The sequence below is a fragment of the Polypterus senegalus genome, chromosome 1 (genome assembly GCF_016835505.1).
Source record: "Polypterus senegalus isolate Bchr_013 chromosome 1, ASM1683550v1, whole genome shotgun sequence".
NCBI classification, from domain to species: Eukaryota; Metazoa; Chordata; class Cladistia; order Polypteriformes; family Polypteridae; genus Polypterus; species Polypterus senegalus.
This window is the reverse complement of record NC_053154.1, coordinates 27,727,925-27,739,411: the sequence shown is the minus strand read 5'-3', so window position 1 is coordinate 27,739,411 and position 11,487 is coordinate 27,727,925. Positions and strand designations below refer to the sequence as shown.

At 39.5% G+C, this 11,487-nt stretch overlaps 1 protein-coding gene across 1 annotated transcript in view; it reads right to left on the bottom strand.

Moving 5' to 3' along the window:
* Positions 1 to 8,075: 8,075 nt before the first annotated feature.
* LOC120523653 (FH1/FH2 domain-containing protein 1-like) overlaps positions 8,076 to 11,487 on the bottom strand; it is a 49,462-nt gene continuing 46,050 nt past the window's right edge. Inside the window, exon 9 of the mRNA XM_039745167.1 lies at positions 8,076 to 10,398. Within this exon, the coding sequence (XP_039601101.1) occupies positions 10,364 to 10,398 (35 nt within the window). The 3' untranslated portion in view covers positions 8,076 to 10,363. The remainder of the gene's footprint in view (positions 10,399 to 11,487) is intronic.

The following is an 11,487-nucleotide window of genomic DNA, read 5'->3' as shown; positions in this document are numbered from 1 at the left end:
AATTGTTGATATTGGAATTAAGAATTTTACTTTAAACATGACAATATAAGTACCACTACTACTAATATTAATATTACTATATAAATACTGTAACTAGCCGCCCCGCTTGGCCCTGCCTGCATAGTAGTGAAACAGGACAAATTTTAAAAGTCAATAAACAAACAGGTATCACAAGCTAAGTGGAGGCGAGGTCTGCTCCAAAACGTAGAGGTAGAGCAATTCGAACAGGGGCTGACGCGTGAGTGAGGAGGTCCCTGCCCGGCTCCCTACACCTAAAGTCACGCTTCCCCTTCCCCTCGGCCTGTGGCCTCTGTCTCAGATTAGCATGAATAAATCGCTCCAGCAAGCAAACTATGATTCTTAGCGCGATGAGAGAAGTCATAAAATCAACTGGGATGTTCAAGTAAATTATAGAAAAAAAAAATGATCTAAATCCGTTTAGTAGTTCTCTTGTGAAAAGCAGACAGAAAGAAAGACAGAAAGAAAGACAGACAGTTATAAAGACGTTGGCTTTTATATATCTAGAGATATCTCTTGTTCAAAATTTGACTTACATTTTTCACTGTAGCTACACATTTCAGGTGTCCCTGAACTTGATTTAAAGTGAGGTGTGTCTGTGTGTCAGAATGTGCTACCCTGATTCCATGAGGCGCTGAGGTAAGTGTAGACTGTGTATGCCACATATAAGGAAAGCATTGTGACAGAGTAAAATTTTAATTTCAGTTTTCAGTGGATTGACACATTTTAGGCATCCCTGAACACCATTTGACTACTTTTGGAGTAACGTTTATATTACTGTGCATCTCTGTGTTTGGATGTTAATCTGGGGGTAAAGGAAGTCAAAAACGAGTCATTTGGTCTGAATGAAATGCAGCACAATTGTCAGATTTAAAAAAACTAGTAGGCATTATTAATTCTAAGGAAAGCCATGTAGGCAGTTATGTATGAAGAAAAAGTATTGTGACAGAACAAAAAATTCAGAATCACTGCTTTATGTGGGGAAGATCATGTGCTGGACACATTATATTAAAAAAATAGATAGATAGATAGATAGATAGATAGATAGATAGATAGATAGATAGATAGATAGATAGATAGATAGATAGATAGATAGAAATAGGCGAGTTTAGGCATGTAAAAATCCATGTCAAGTAGTAAAAGTAGTAAAAAGTGTCCAAGGAGCGATTCCACATAAAAGAAAATGGTAGAAGTGATCAGTGAAATAGAGAATAATAGAGAAAAAAGGTAAAAAGATAAAGTCATACACGGAGCTGCTGGAATGGCTGCCACTCTTGGCGGCGCCGGATGTATATACAAAATGTGGTCCACTTTAATGAACTAGAGTCTTTTTTATCGTTCCTCCCAATAATGCAGTAGTTTGCTAAGACTCCTTATAACCCTGTTTTGGACCAAAAGAGTTTGACTTGAATAAATTAATTCCACTTCTTCTGCTATATTTTCAACTAGCCGTTCCCTATGGCTCCACCTGCGCCGTAGTGAAACAGGACAAACTCTAAAAATCAATAAACAAAAATGTATCGCTAGCTAAGCTTATAGAATAAGACCGACTCCCCACTCCTGATGTCACACTTCCCTCTCCCTTTGGCCCGCAGCCTCGGTCTCGGATTAGCGCGAATATACAATACAATTTATTTTTGTATAGCCCAAAATCGCACAAGAAGTGCCACAGTGGGCTTTAACAGGCCCTGCCTCTTGACAGCCCCCCAGCCTTGACTCTCTAAGAAGACAAGGAAAAACTCCCAAAAAAACCCAGTAGGGAAAAAAATGGAAGAAAACTTGAGAATGGCAGTTCAAAGAGAGACCTCTTTCCAGGTAGGTTGGGTGTGCAATGGGTGTCAAAAAGAAGGGGGTCAATACAAAACAATACAATACACAGAACAGAACAAATCCTCAATACAGTATACAAATACAAATTTTAGAAGTACGTAGCAGAATTTAACAGTAGATGATATCACATTATATTATTTGGATTTGTTTAGAGTCCTGGAGACCTTAGCCATCAAGCTGCCTCCCCCATTTGGTCATTCCACAGCTAAAACAACGCTGGGCCAGCCAAGGACCCCTCTTTCCCATGATTCCTGTGATCCTCTATCAGGGATGACTTTACCATAGGTAGGCAAAACAACTTGGCAGGTGGGCTGTGGCACCAAGTGCCACATTTGAGTACCGAGAAGAGAAACAGAATAGGTGAGGGTTAGTATCCAATTATAACTATCCTGTTACTTGTGTTTTAGTGCTAATGACTAACAACAGAGATTCAGTATGCACAGTTAATCAGCAGCAATAGTCAGGATATGCTAAACTGAAGTAGTGAGTCTTCAGCCGGGATTTAAAGGCTGGGACCGAAGGGGCATCTCTTATAGTAGCAGGCAGACCATTCCACAGTTTAGGGGCCCTGTAACTAAAAGCTTCACCTTCCACTGTTATGTTATTAATCCTTGGAATCCTAAGCAGACCGGCATCTTGAGATCTTAATGTGCGCTCTGGTTTGTAAGTCATGATAACTTCAGGCAAGTAAGCCCTCTATGTACCTCTATATATGAGGTGTGGCAGAAAAGTAATGAGACTGATTTTTTATTTACCAAAGTTTTTATTTTTTTCAAACATCAATGTTATCCCCTTCAAAGTAGTTCCTTTGGGCAGCTACACACCGATGGAGACGTTGTTCCCACTGTTGGTAGCAGCGCTGGAAGTCTTCAACCGGTATGGTCTTCAGCATGTCCGTTACACTCTTTTGGATGTTTTCTAAAGTCCCGAAATGACGTCATTTGAGGACATTTTTCAGTTTAGGAAAAAGGAAAAAGTCACACGGACTGAGGTGAGGTGAATAAGGGGGCTGGGGAACCACAGGAATGCGTTTTTTCGATTGTCCTTCTGCTCAATTATGAGGTTTTTCGGCACCATTTTGGCACAGACCTTTCGCATGTGCAAATGTTCAGTCAAAATTTGATGAACGGTAAATCTGTTCAAATTTAATTGTTCACTCAGCATTCTTAATGTTAAACGACGGTCTGATCTCACAAGAGTGTTCACACGTTCGATGTTTTCATTGGTTTTCGAAGTTGAAGGCCTCCCTGAAAAACTTGTGCTCGGGATAAAGAATGTTCCCCATAGGCCTGTTTTAACTTTGTAAACGTCACACTTGCCGATTCTCCAAGCTTAAGACAAAATTTAATGGCACAACGTTGCTCCAAATTCCGCTGTTCCATTTTGCGTGACGCACAACCAAAAACACAACTACGCTAATAGCAGTCACAAAAATCACGTAGTTAACGGAAGGAGTTGAAACTCGCACTGAGCTATGGGAGGGTACTGATACATGTGCTCTATCAAGGACAACTGCGCAGCGTTGCCAGATCACTTGCTGTGTTGCCAGTCTCATTACTTTTCTGCCACACCTCGTATATCGCAAGCAAACTATGATTCTTAGTGCAATGAGAGAAGTCATAAAATCAACCGGAATGTTCAAGCAAATTCTAACAAAAAAAAAAACAGATTTAAATCTGTTAAGTTGTTCTCTCGTTCACTAGCTAAGCGGGTGTACGATAGGCCCTGAGGCTGGCACGTGAGTGAGGATGACCCTGTTCCCCTCCCCTTGTCCTGCAGCCTCTCTCTCGAATTTGTGCAAATAAATCGGTACCGCAAGCGAACTATGATACTATGATAGCGAGATGAGAGAAGTCGCAAAATCAACCGGAATGTTCAAGCCAATTACAGAAAAAAACAATCTAAATCTGTTAAATAGTTCTCTCGTGTAAAGAGGACAGACAGACAGACGTTGGATTTAATATATTTAGAGATGGATCCTGAATCTAGACCCAAAAATGTATGTGTTTAACTTGGTAACTGGTCTTGTAATGTGAATTTGTTTCTTTAAAATACTGTGCAGCTTTTTATTTGCATAGCGTTTTTATAAAACTCATTTTAAGTAATAAGAAGCAATTAACTAAAGAACTAAATTAACTGAAGAAACCATTAATAAATGAAATAATAAAATAAAGTACTATGCTGCTCATGTCCTGTCTTCCATGTGCAGGTAGGCGGTATTTCATTTATGTCAATCATTATGTGACAAATCTAAGAGGCTTAGCTGAAACAGAGCTTCGAATAGAAAGTGCAATTATTATGACGGCGCCCATTCAGGCCACCCAGGGGAGCATTTGGCTCTGCTGTCTTTTATTTTCAAATGTTTTCTGGGAGGAGTGCAGTTCATTCTGTTTCCAGTGTCACTTAGTAATCTTATGTTTTTTGTTTTATTTGAAAATATAAAAGTACATTAGTAATGTACTGAAAGTTTGTAATAGGCAAGGCTGAAAGGCCTCATGAATGAGAGAAAGTGGGCATTCAAATCTGGTGACAAAGAGGCTCTGAAGGACGTACAGCGTGTGCTAAAGAAACAGCTGAATGAAGGAAAGAAAGCTTACAAAGATAAAATAGAAAACAAACTCACTCAGAATAACATGAAGGACGTCTGGAATGGACTGGGTGTAGTTACTGGACTGAAGCAATCCAGGACTCAGGTACTTAGAAAAGGATGTGGACAAAGCTAATGCACAGAAGCAGTTTTTAATAGATGTCCCCTCCCACTTCCACCTTTTTCCAATGACCAGTCTCCTTACACCATCTCTACAACAACAACATCTCCTACCACATCAACTGGAATGGCCAGTGACAAGTCCACCTCTGACCTTTAGTGAGGACTGTCCATAACTGAAGACCAAGTAAGGGGACAACCGAGAAAACCACACACAGGAAAAGCTGTGAGACCAGGTGGAGTCAGTCCTCGAGTTCTTAAGGCCTGTGTAGACCAACTTTGTGGTGGCCTCTGTCACCTGTTCAATCTGCCCCTAAGGCTTCAGTAAGTGCTACTCCTGTGGAAAACATCCTGCATTGTTGCTGTTTCAAAAAAGACAGGCACTTCTTCACCTAATGACTACAAACCAGTGGCACATCTCATATCATAAAGACCTTTGAGAGACTGGTCCTGGACTATATGAGTCCTCTTGTGGTAGACCACCTGGACCACTGCAGTTTGCCTATCAGTTTGCCTGTCTATCTGCTCCACAAGGCTTATTCTCATTTGGACAAAGCTGGAAGCGCTGTGAGGATGATATTCTTTGATTTCTCCAGCACCTTCAAAATCATCCGGCCATTCCTGTTAAGTGGTAAACTCAGAGATATGCAAGTGGATGAGCCTATGGTGCCCTGGGTAATGGACTATCTGTCAGGAGACTCAAGGACTGTGTCTCTGATATGGACGTGAGAAACACTTGAGCACCACAGGGAATAGTCCTGTCTCCTCTTCTCTTCATTCTGTACACCTCTAACTATAAATATAACACTAGGTCATGTCACTTGCACACATTCTCAGAGGATTCAGCACTTATGGAGTATATTGGTAAAAGGGATGAGACAGAGCAGAGGAGACAGGAAGTTTGGTTCTCGGTGCAAAGAGAATTGTCTCCATCTTAACATCAGACAAACCAATTTACTAATTATTGACTTTCACTGCACCAAAGAGCCTCTGTGTCCTGTCACTATTCAAGGAGTGAATGTAGACATTAGGGATCCACATTAATGATTGGTTGGACTGGTCTTGGAACACAGAGTAACTATAAAAGAAAGGGCAGAGCAGGCTCTTTTGTCTCAGGAGACTTTGTTCCTAGTATGTTGGAGGTGACATCCTCCACATCTTCCATAACTCTGTGATGGCCAGTGTGATTTTCTGTGCTGTGCTGGGCTGGTAACATTACTTCAAGAGAGGCACTCAATATCAACAAGCTAAGTAAAAGGGTAATCTCAAATATAGGACACAATCTGGACTTCCCTGCAAGTCGTAGTGAGGGGCATAATATAAACAAATCTGAGTGCCATTATAAAAAATGCTGCACATCCCCTCTCTGACACACTAACACTGTCAGCCAATGAATTATTCAGGAAAAACATGTCAAAAAATGATGTGAGTGCTTCTTCATACCAACGGCAATATGTCTGCATAATGCCTCAATGGGACTGTGACAGCCAAGTAAGAACTTTACTTTTTTTGAAATTTTCTTGTTTTATAGTCATTCCTGTGTGTGTTCAGACCAAAGTGTGTGTGTGTGTTTCTATTGATTGATTTATCTGTTTATTTATCTACCTGTTGTGAAGGATGACACATAGGGACCGGTGTCCCAACCAGAATTGATGTGGAATCCTTCCCTGGACTGGACACCAATATTATGGAAGGAGAGGGGGAGGCAGTATATTCAGCTAATTGTCTTTTCCTGGGCTACGGTACCTATTTAGATGCCAGCAGGGAATGCTGGGAATTGTAGTCCGGGTATGCAGGGGTACTGTGGTTGCAGCTAGGTGGTTACACTCCAGATTCTTGGGGACTTTTGTATGGCCCAGAAGTACTTCCAATGGCTGAAATCCTGGCTCTGGATGTGGGACTCCAATAAAAGAGGCTGTGCTGCCTTGTCTCGGAAAGTCAGAGCCTGAAGACGAGATAAGCAACATTTGCCTTGGAGGAGTAGCAGTGGAGAAGGAAGAAGAATTGCTTTAGTGCTTAAGTTTACTGTTTGGAGGTATTTTGTTTAAATTAAAACCATTGGTTTATGCTCGGGACTTGTCTAAGCATTCGTAAGTGGGGTTTGGGGCTTTTGTGGCCACACTGTTCATGCATTTAAAAAACTTCTGTTAAAAGCCACACTTCTCCTGGGACAAATAAAGTTCTATCTATCTATCTATCTATCTATCCAAATGTGACAACAGAGATGTAGAAACTATAGATTTTAAAACTTTATCAAATTCAAGAAATAACATCAGATGCTATTCTTTCTTTCTTTCTTTCTTTCTTTCTTTCTTTTAATAAGATTAACTCAACAAGGGTGCTCAGGATTTTTTCAAATGGCATATTTCTTTCAAACCTTATTCCCATGCATGTCATAGGCAATATGTGATAAGTATTAAAATTTCATCTCTGCTAACAATTAGGCAAACTCTAAATAGTAGCCCAGCAGGCAGTGCTGTGGACAAGCAGCTCACTAATCTCTGTTCAAATTCCAAGTGTGGTGCACTGATAGACATTGGCTTATTTAAGTACAATGAATCTGTGGGTTATCTTGCATGCAAAAATACAACAGAAGCAACAAAAGCAGAGGCTAATAATAACAGACTGTTTAGCTCTTTTAGATATTAAGACCACTTGAGAGTCTTCTCCATCTAAACTTGATGGATTCTGTGAAGTCAGAAATGTTCTCTCTGGGAAGTCTCTGTCTAACTTTCTAATGTTGTTCAGGTAGGTTGGTAATCAAGTTTAATTTGGTATATGTTGAGCGAGGCTGGTTTCATGTTTTTAGGATAGGCTCTCACACTTTATACAGTTCAGAAAATGCTTGGATTGACTAATGGATGTTATAGATATACAGACAGAGAGACGTGACAATGAACTCCCACATACTTAGGTGTGCAGTGTCAGTGTGTCTGCCAATGTACGTGGGAATGCCTGACACATTTCAGATTTTCGGAGTTTCTGTGCCCTTTCTGCATTTCCCATAATTAACAGCCAAACAGAATCTTTTTACTTAAGATGACAACATTTTTAGCAATAACATCTACCTTTAAAAAATTCACACTCACAACATTTTTATGTTCATAATGCTAATGCTGTAGATATCATGATGTTTTATACTGGAAAAATAATGTTAAAAATTACCATAAAAAGAACATTACCTATGTGGAGTTGTCATGTTTTCCTAAAACCTTTGTACATTTTTATACCAGTAAGTAGACTTTTCTGGACAAAATTTAGGTGTGGCCTGGTATGTAGCAGATTAAATATATCCATCCATCCATTATCCAACCTGCTATATCCCACCCACAGGGTCACAGGGGTCTATCAGTGTGCTGGCAGCCACAAGTGAAATCGACAATGGTGGTGGAATAGGGGTATCCTCTTGATGATCGCCACACTCACAGCCGTATGTGAAATCAACGACCCTCCCTCTTGGAGATTGGAGTCCAAAGCCTTAATCACTACAACTCTCACTCTAATCAAGAAATCAGTCCTTCTTTATTTTATATAGCACCATGAAGTGCATACATCATCACAAGGTCCATTACATGGTTAACAAGATTTCAACAAATATTACATTTAACACTTAAAAAATACAATATTAGGAATTAGCCTACACATAGAAGATACAGAAAATGCACCATTAGTGGCAGATTTCACAAATTCTAGCCACAGGAGATGTCAAATTTGACAACTGCCGTTGCTGACTTCATTGTCTAAGGATATCAGATTACATGGCTAGAATATCGCAGGACATGACAAATTCCATAACTTTAATGACTTTCCGTCACATAAATTTAAATCAAGCTCATCCCTTTTTCTGACAGCCAATAACATGCCGTCTGATGAAGCTGGTGCTATACAAATGCTTTCCAGGCACGGTGAGTTCAGCTTCAATCTCTGCAATGTCTTCTTTTTTCTGTTCTGCCATGTTTCATAAAACACAAGGCATCTGACAGACAAGCCTGTTTTTGTTTAGTAGTTCAAAATATTCATGTTATTTACTTCTCATAGCTGCATTATATGCATTGTAATTCCAAGTGAGCTTTCATTGGTCGTCATCTCTTGAATACACACAGAACCTATCCCTTCAACTTCAGGCAAAATCAAATCTGTTTGATTTAAATCAGAGCAAGTCATTAGGCAAGTGAACCTTCACAGGAAGGTCCCACCAACTGCCTCAGATCTGATAAGATTACATAAATGAAGGCTTCGATTGAAAATCTTTTTAAAAATAATCTAATGTGACACAGCAATAAGTCTTATATTTGTGTATCTGAACACTAAGTGGCTAGTAAAGGGCACTCAGGAGCCAAAATGTTACTCAGAACGAACACCAAGGATGCTAAGGTAAATGAAAGACCTGATTTATAAACAGATGTAGATAAACCCAGATGGACTTGATTATATAAAATAGAAGGAAAAATAAGAAATTCTAGAACCTCTGTGGACCTACCCAGACATAAGAATGGCTCTCTTTATATCATGTGGGTTGGCTGGTCCTCTTGCACATGGAGAACTACAATTAAATACTCCTTCTTTACCTCCCTACCTTTGTCTAATCTGCCACTGGAGCTCTTGCCTCTCATTCTGTTCCAGACTTTCAGCTTCTATCTTGGAAAATAATCTGGGTCAATTCACTTGTGTGGACTAAGATGAAGGGGTCAAATAGTCATTGAGGGGTAATATAGTTATTGTGCATTAAGTGTTTTGGTATGCTTTCCACATTAAAATATAGCATCCATCTTACAAGTATTATAAAAAGGTTAATAAGTGTCAGAAACTAGTTATCAGTAAGCATATCAGTATATTAGATAAAGGTCAAGTGAACAACAAAAAACAAGAAGACTCTGAGTGATGATTCAAAATGTTGGCTGACTATCATATACCAGTAGGACTTGACAGATGTCACACAAAAAAGAACTCAAAAAGTATTGAAAAGTATTGTAAGGACCAAGAATGTAGTAGAAATTAGACTTTTATTTTGGTGCATATGGCCTGGATGATACTCTCTGCTGGAAACTCCTTGTGTCTTTTAGCCAATCAGAGTAAATATTCAGGTGGTACAAGCCAATGAACCAATCAGAGCAAATGTCAGCATTAATTCAGTACTGTTATGTAAATTCATTCTGTAAATATAGCTCTCTGTCTTTACTTTGTGGCCATTCCATCACAGGCTGCTATGACAGAGTCTATAACTCTTCATGATGAGAAATAAGAACTGCAATGGACAAGCTTCCTCCTGCCTGGTTCTGTGGGCTGATTATTAATAGATTTATATTTAAGGTTACCGTTTCTACCACAACCATCTTGGGCCGATCCTTCTAGACTGCAGTCTAACATACTCAGTGACTAGAAGTTGTGTAATGTGGCATGGACATCTTTGTTTAATAGTGAATCTCTGAATATTCGGGATGGGGGACATATTGAATACTTAATGATCAATCATTTTCTGTTTATAATCAATTTTAAAGGATCTGTACGGTTTTATTTCTCTTTGACATGTTGATCAGTGGCATTACATTCCCACTAAATACATTTGAGTTCTGTAAAATAATAACACATGAGGAAGTCCAAAGGGATGAATAACTTACATTTACACTACAAGTGAACAATATTGAAGACCACAAATAAAACAGTAGGATGGTTGTAACTCTTTAAAAGTGTTGATGATTCAGATCCACAAAACTCTTTAGGTATTTACAAACTTGCCCAGTGCCTCCAATATTTATAAAAGGGTGTTCATCAGTGCCAGCTGTATTACAGATGCCTTTTCTTCTTTTTTTACATTGGCCGCTGGGTTTTCTGGGGAGTGGGACCTGTTAACAAAATAAATTGTTGATTAGATTTGTATCAACCTTTCATGAAAACAATTGTGTGAGACCTCTCATTTTTAATATTTAACTATGAACCAAAATGACATTTTTGAAATTAAATCTCACCAAAAACCAATCATTTAATCTTTTTTTCATACAGCAGGGAAGATCAAGTGTGGTCAGTCATGGTGGCTGTATGTTTTTGTTCTGACCCAGTTTCTTAATTGTTTCCAGTAGAGGACACTAGCTTCAGTGAAAATCAGGTTCATGTACCTCAGAAAGTTGTAACCTTGCATATGTTTCCTTTCAATAAAATGTAAATAAAACTCCTGTAACCACAAAGGGGCGTCAATAAACCTCAATCTCATTGGACCACACACATTTACAGGTTCAAATAAAGTTCTTTTATTATTTACACAGTATGTGCTTTTATAACATCACCAAAGATGATATAATGCCCATTCCCTCTTGTTCCACTCCTCCAGGAACGTGATATGGTGCTTTTCCATATATTGGATCAAGGAATTCTTCTGATGCCATGACATTGCTGGCAGAACTACTTCCGGGACAAGTGGAAGCTCTGCAATGTAGACATGCCTTCTGCTGTCAGGGCCCTCAGGTAGCTCACAGGAACCCAGACATGGTTGCCCTTCCGAACTACAGGTACCATGGAACCCTGCAGGTGTCCAAATTGGGACCAAGCAAGAGGAGCACTTCTACCTGCTGTATTGTGGGATGAACTGTGATTTTCCCAGTCCTTCCATTATACTTTTGCCGCAACTGAGATAGGAACTGAGAGCCCTCCTGGCTGGGCTGCATCTCCATCTATGTGGTCTGTCCAATATGGCCTCCTGGCCAGGAAGGGCATCACCGTCTGTCCTAGTTGTGATGCCAGTCTATCCATTAAGGCATTTACAAGCCAAATAAGTGCAGTTACTCTAACTTGTTTCCTTTAATGTTCAAAAGGTTAATTTTCTGCAAAAGCAGCTAAACAAAGTCCATTTGGAAATAGGTGCTGATAGCAAAGTCATCAAGTCGCTCATTTCTTTATCTGATTTTACTAAAGCACTGTTGTAGTTGAGCAGATGTTTT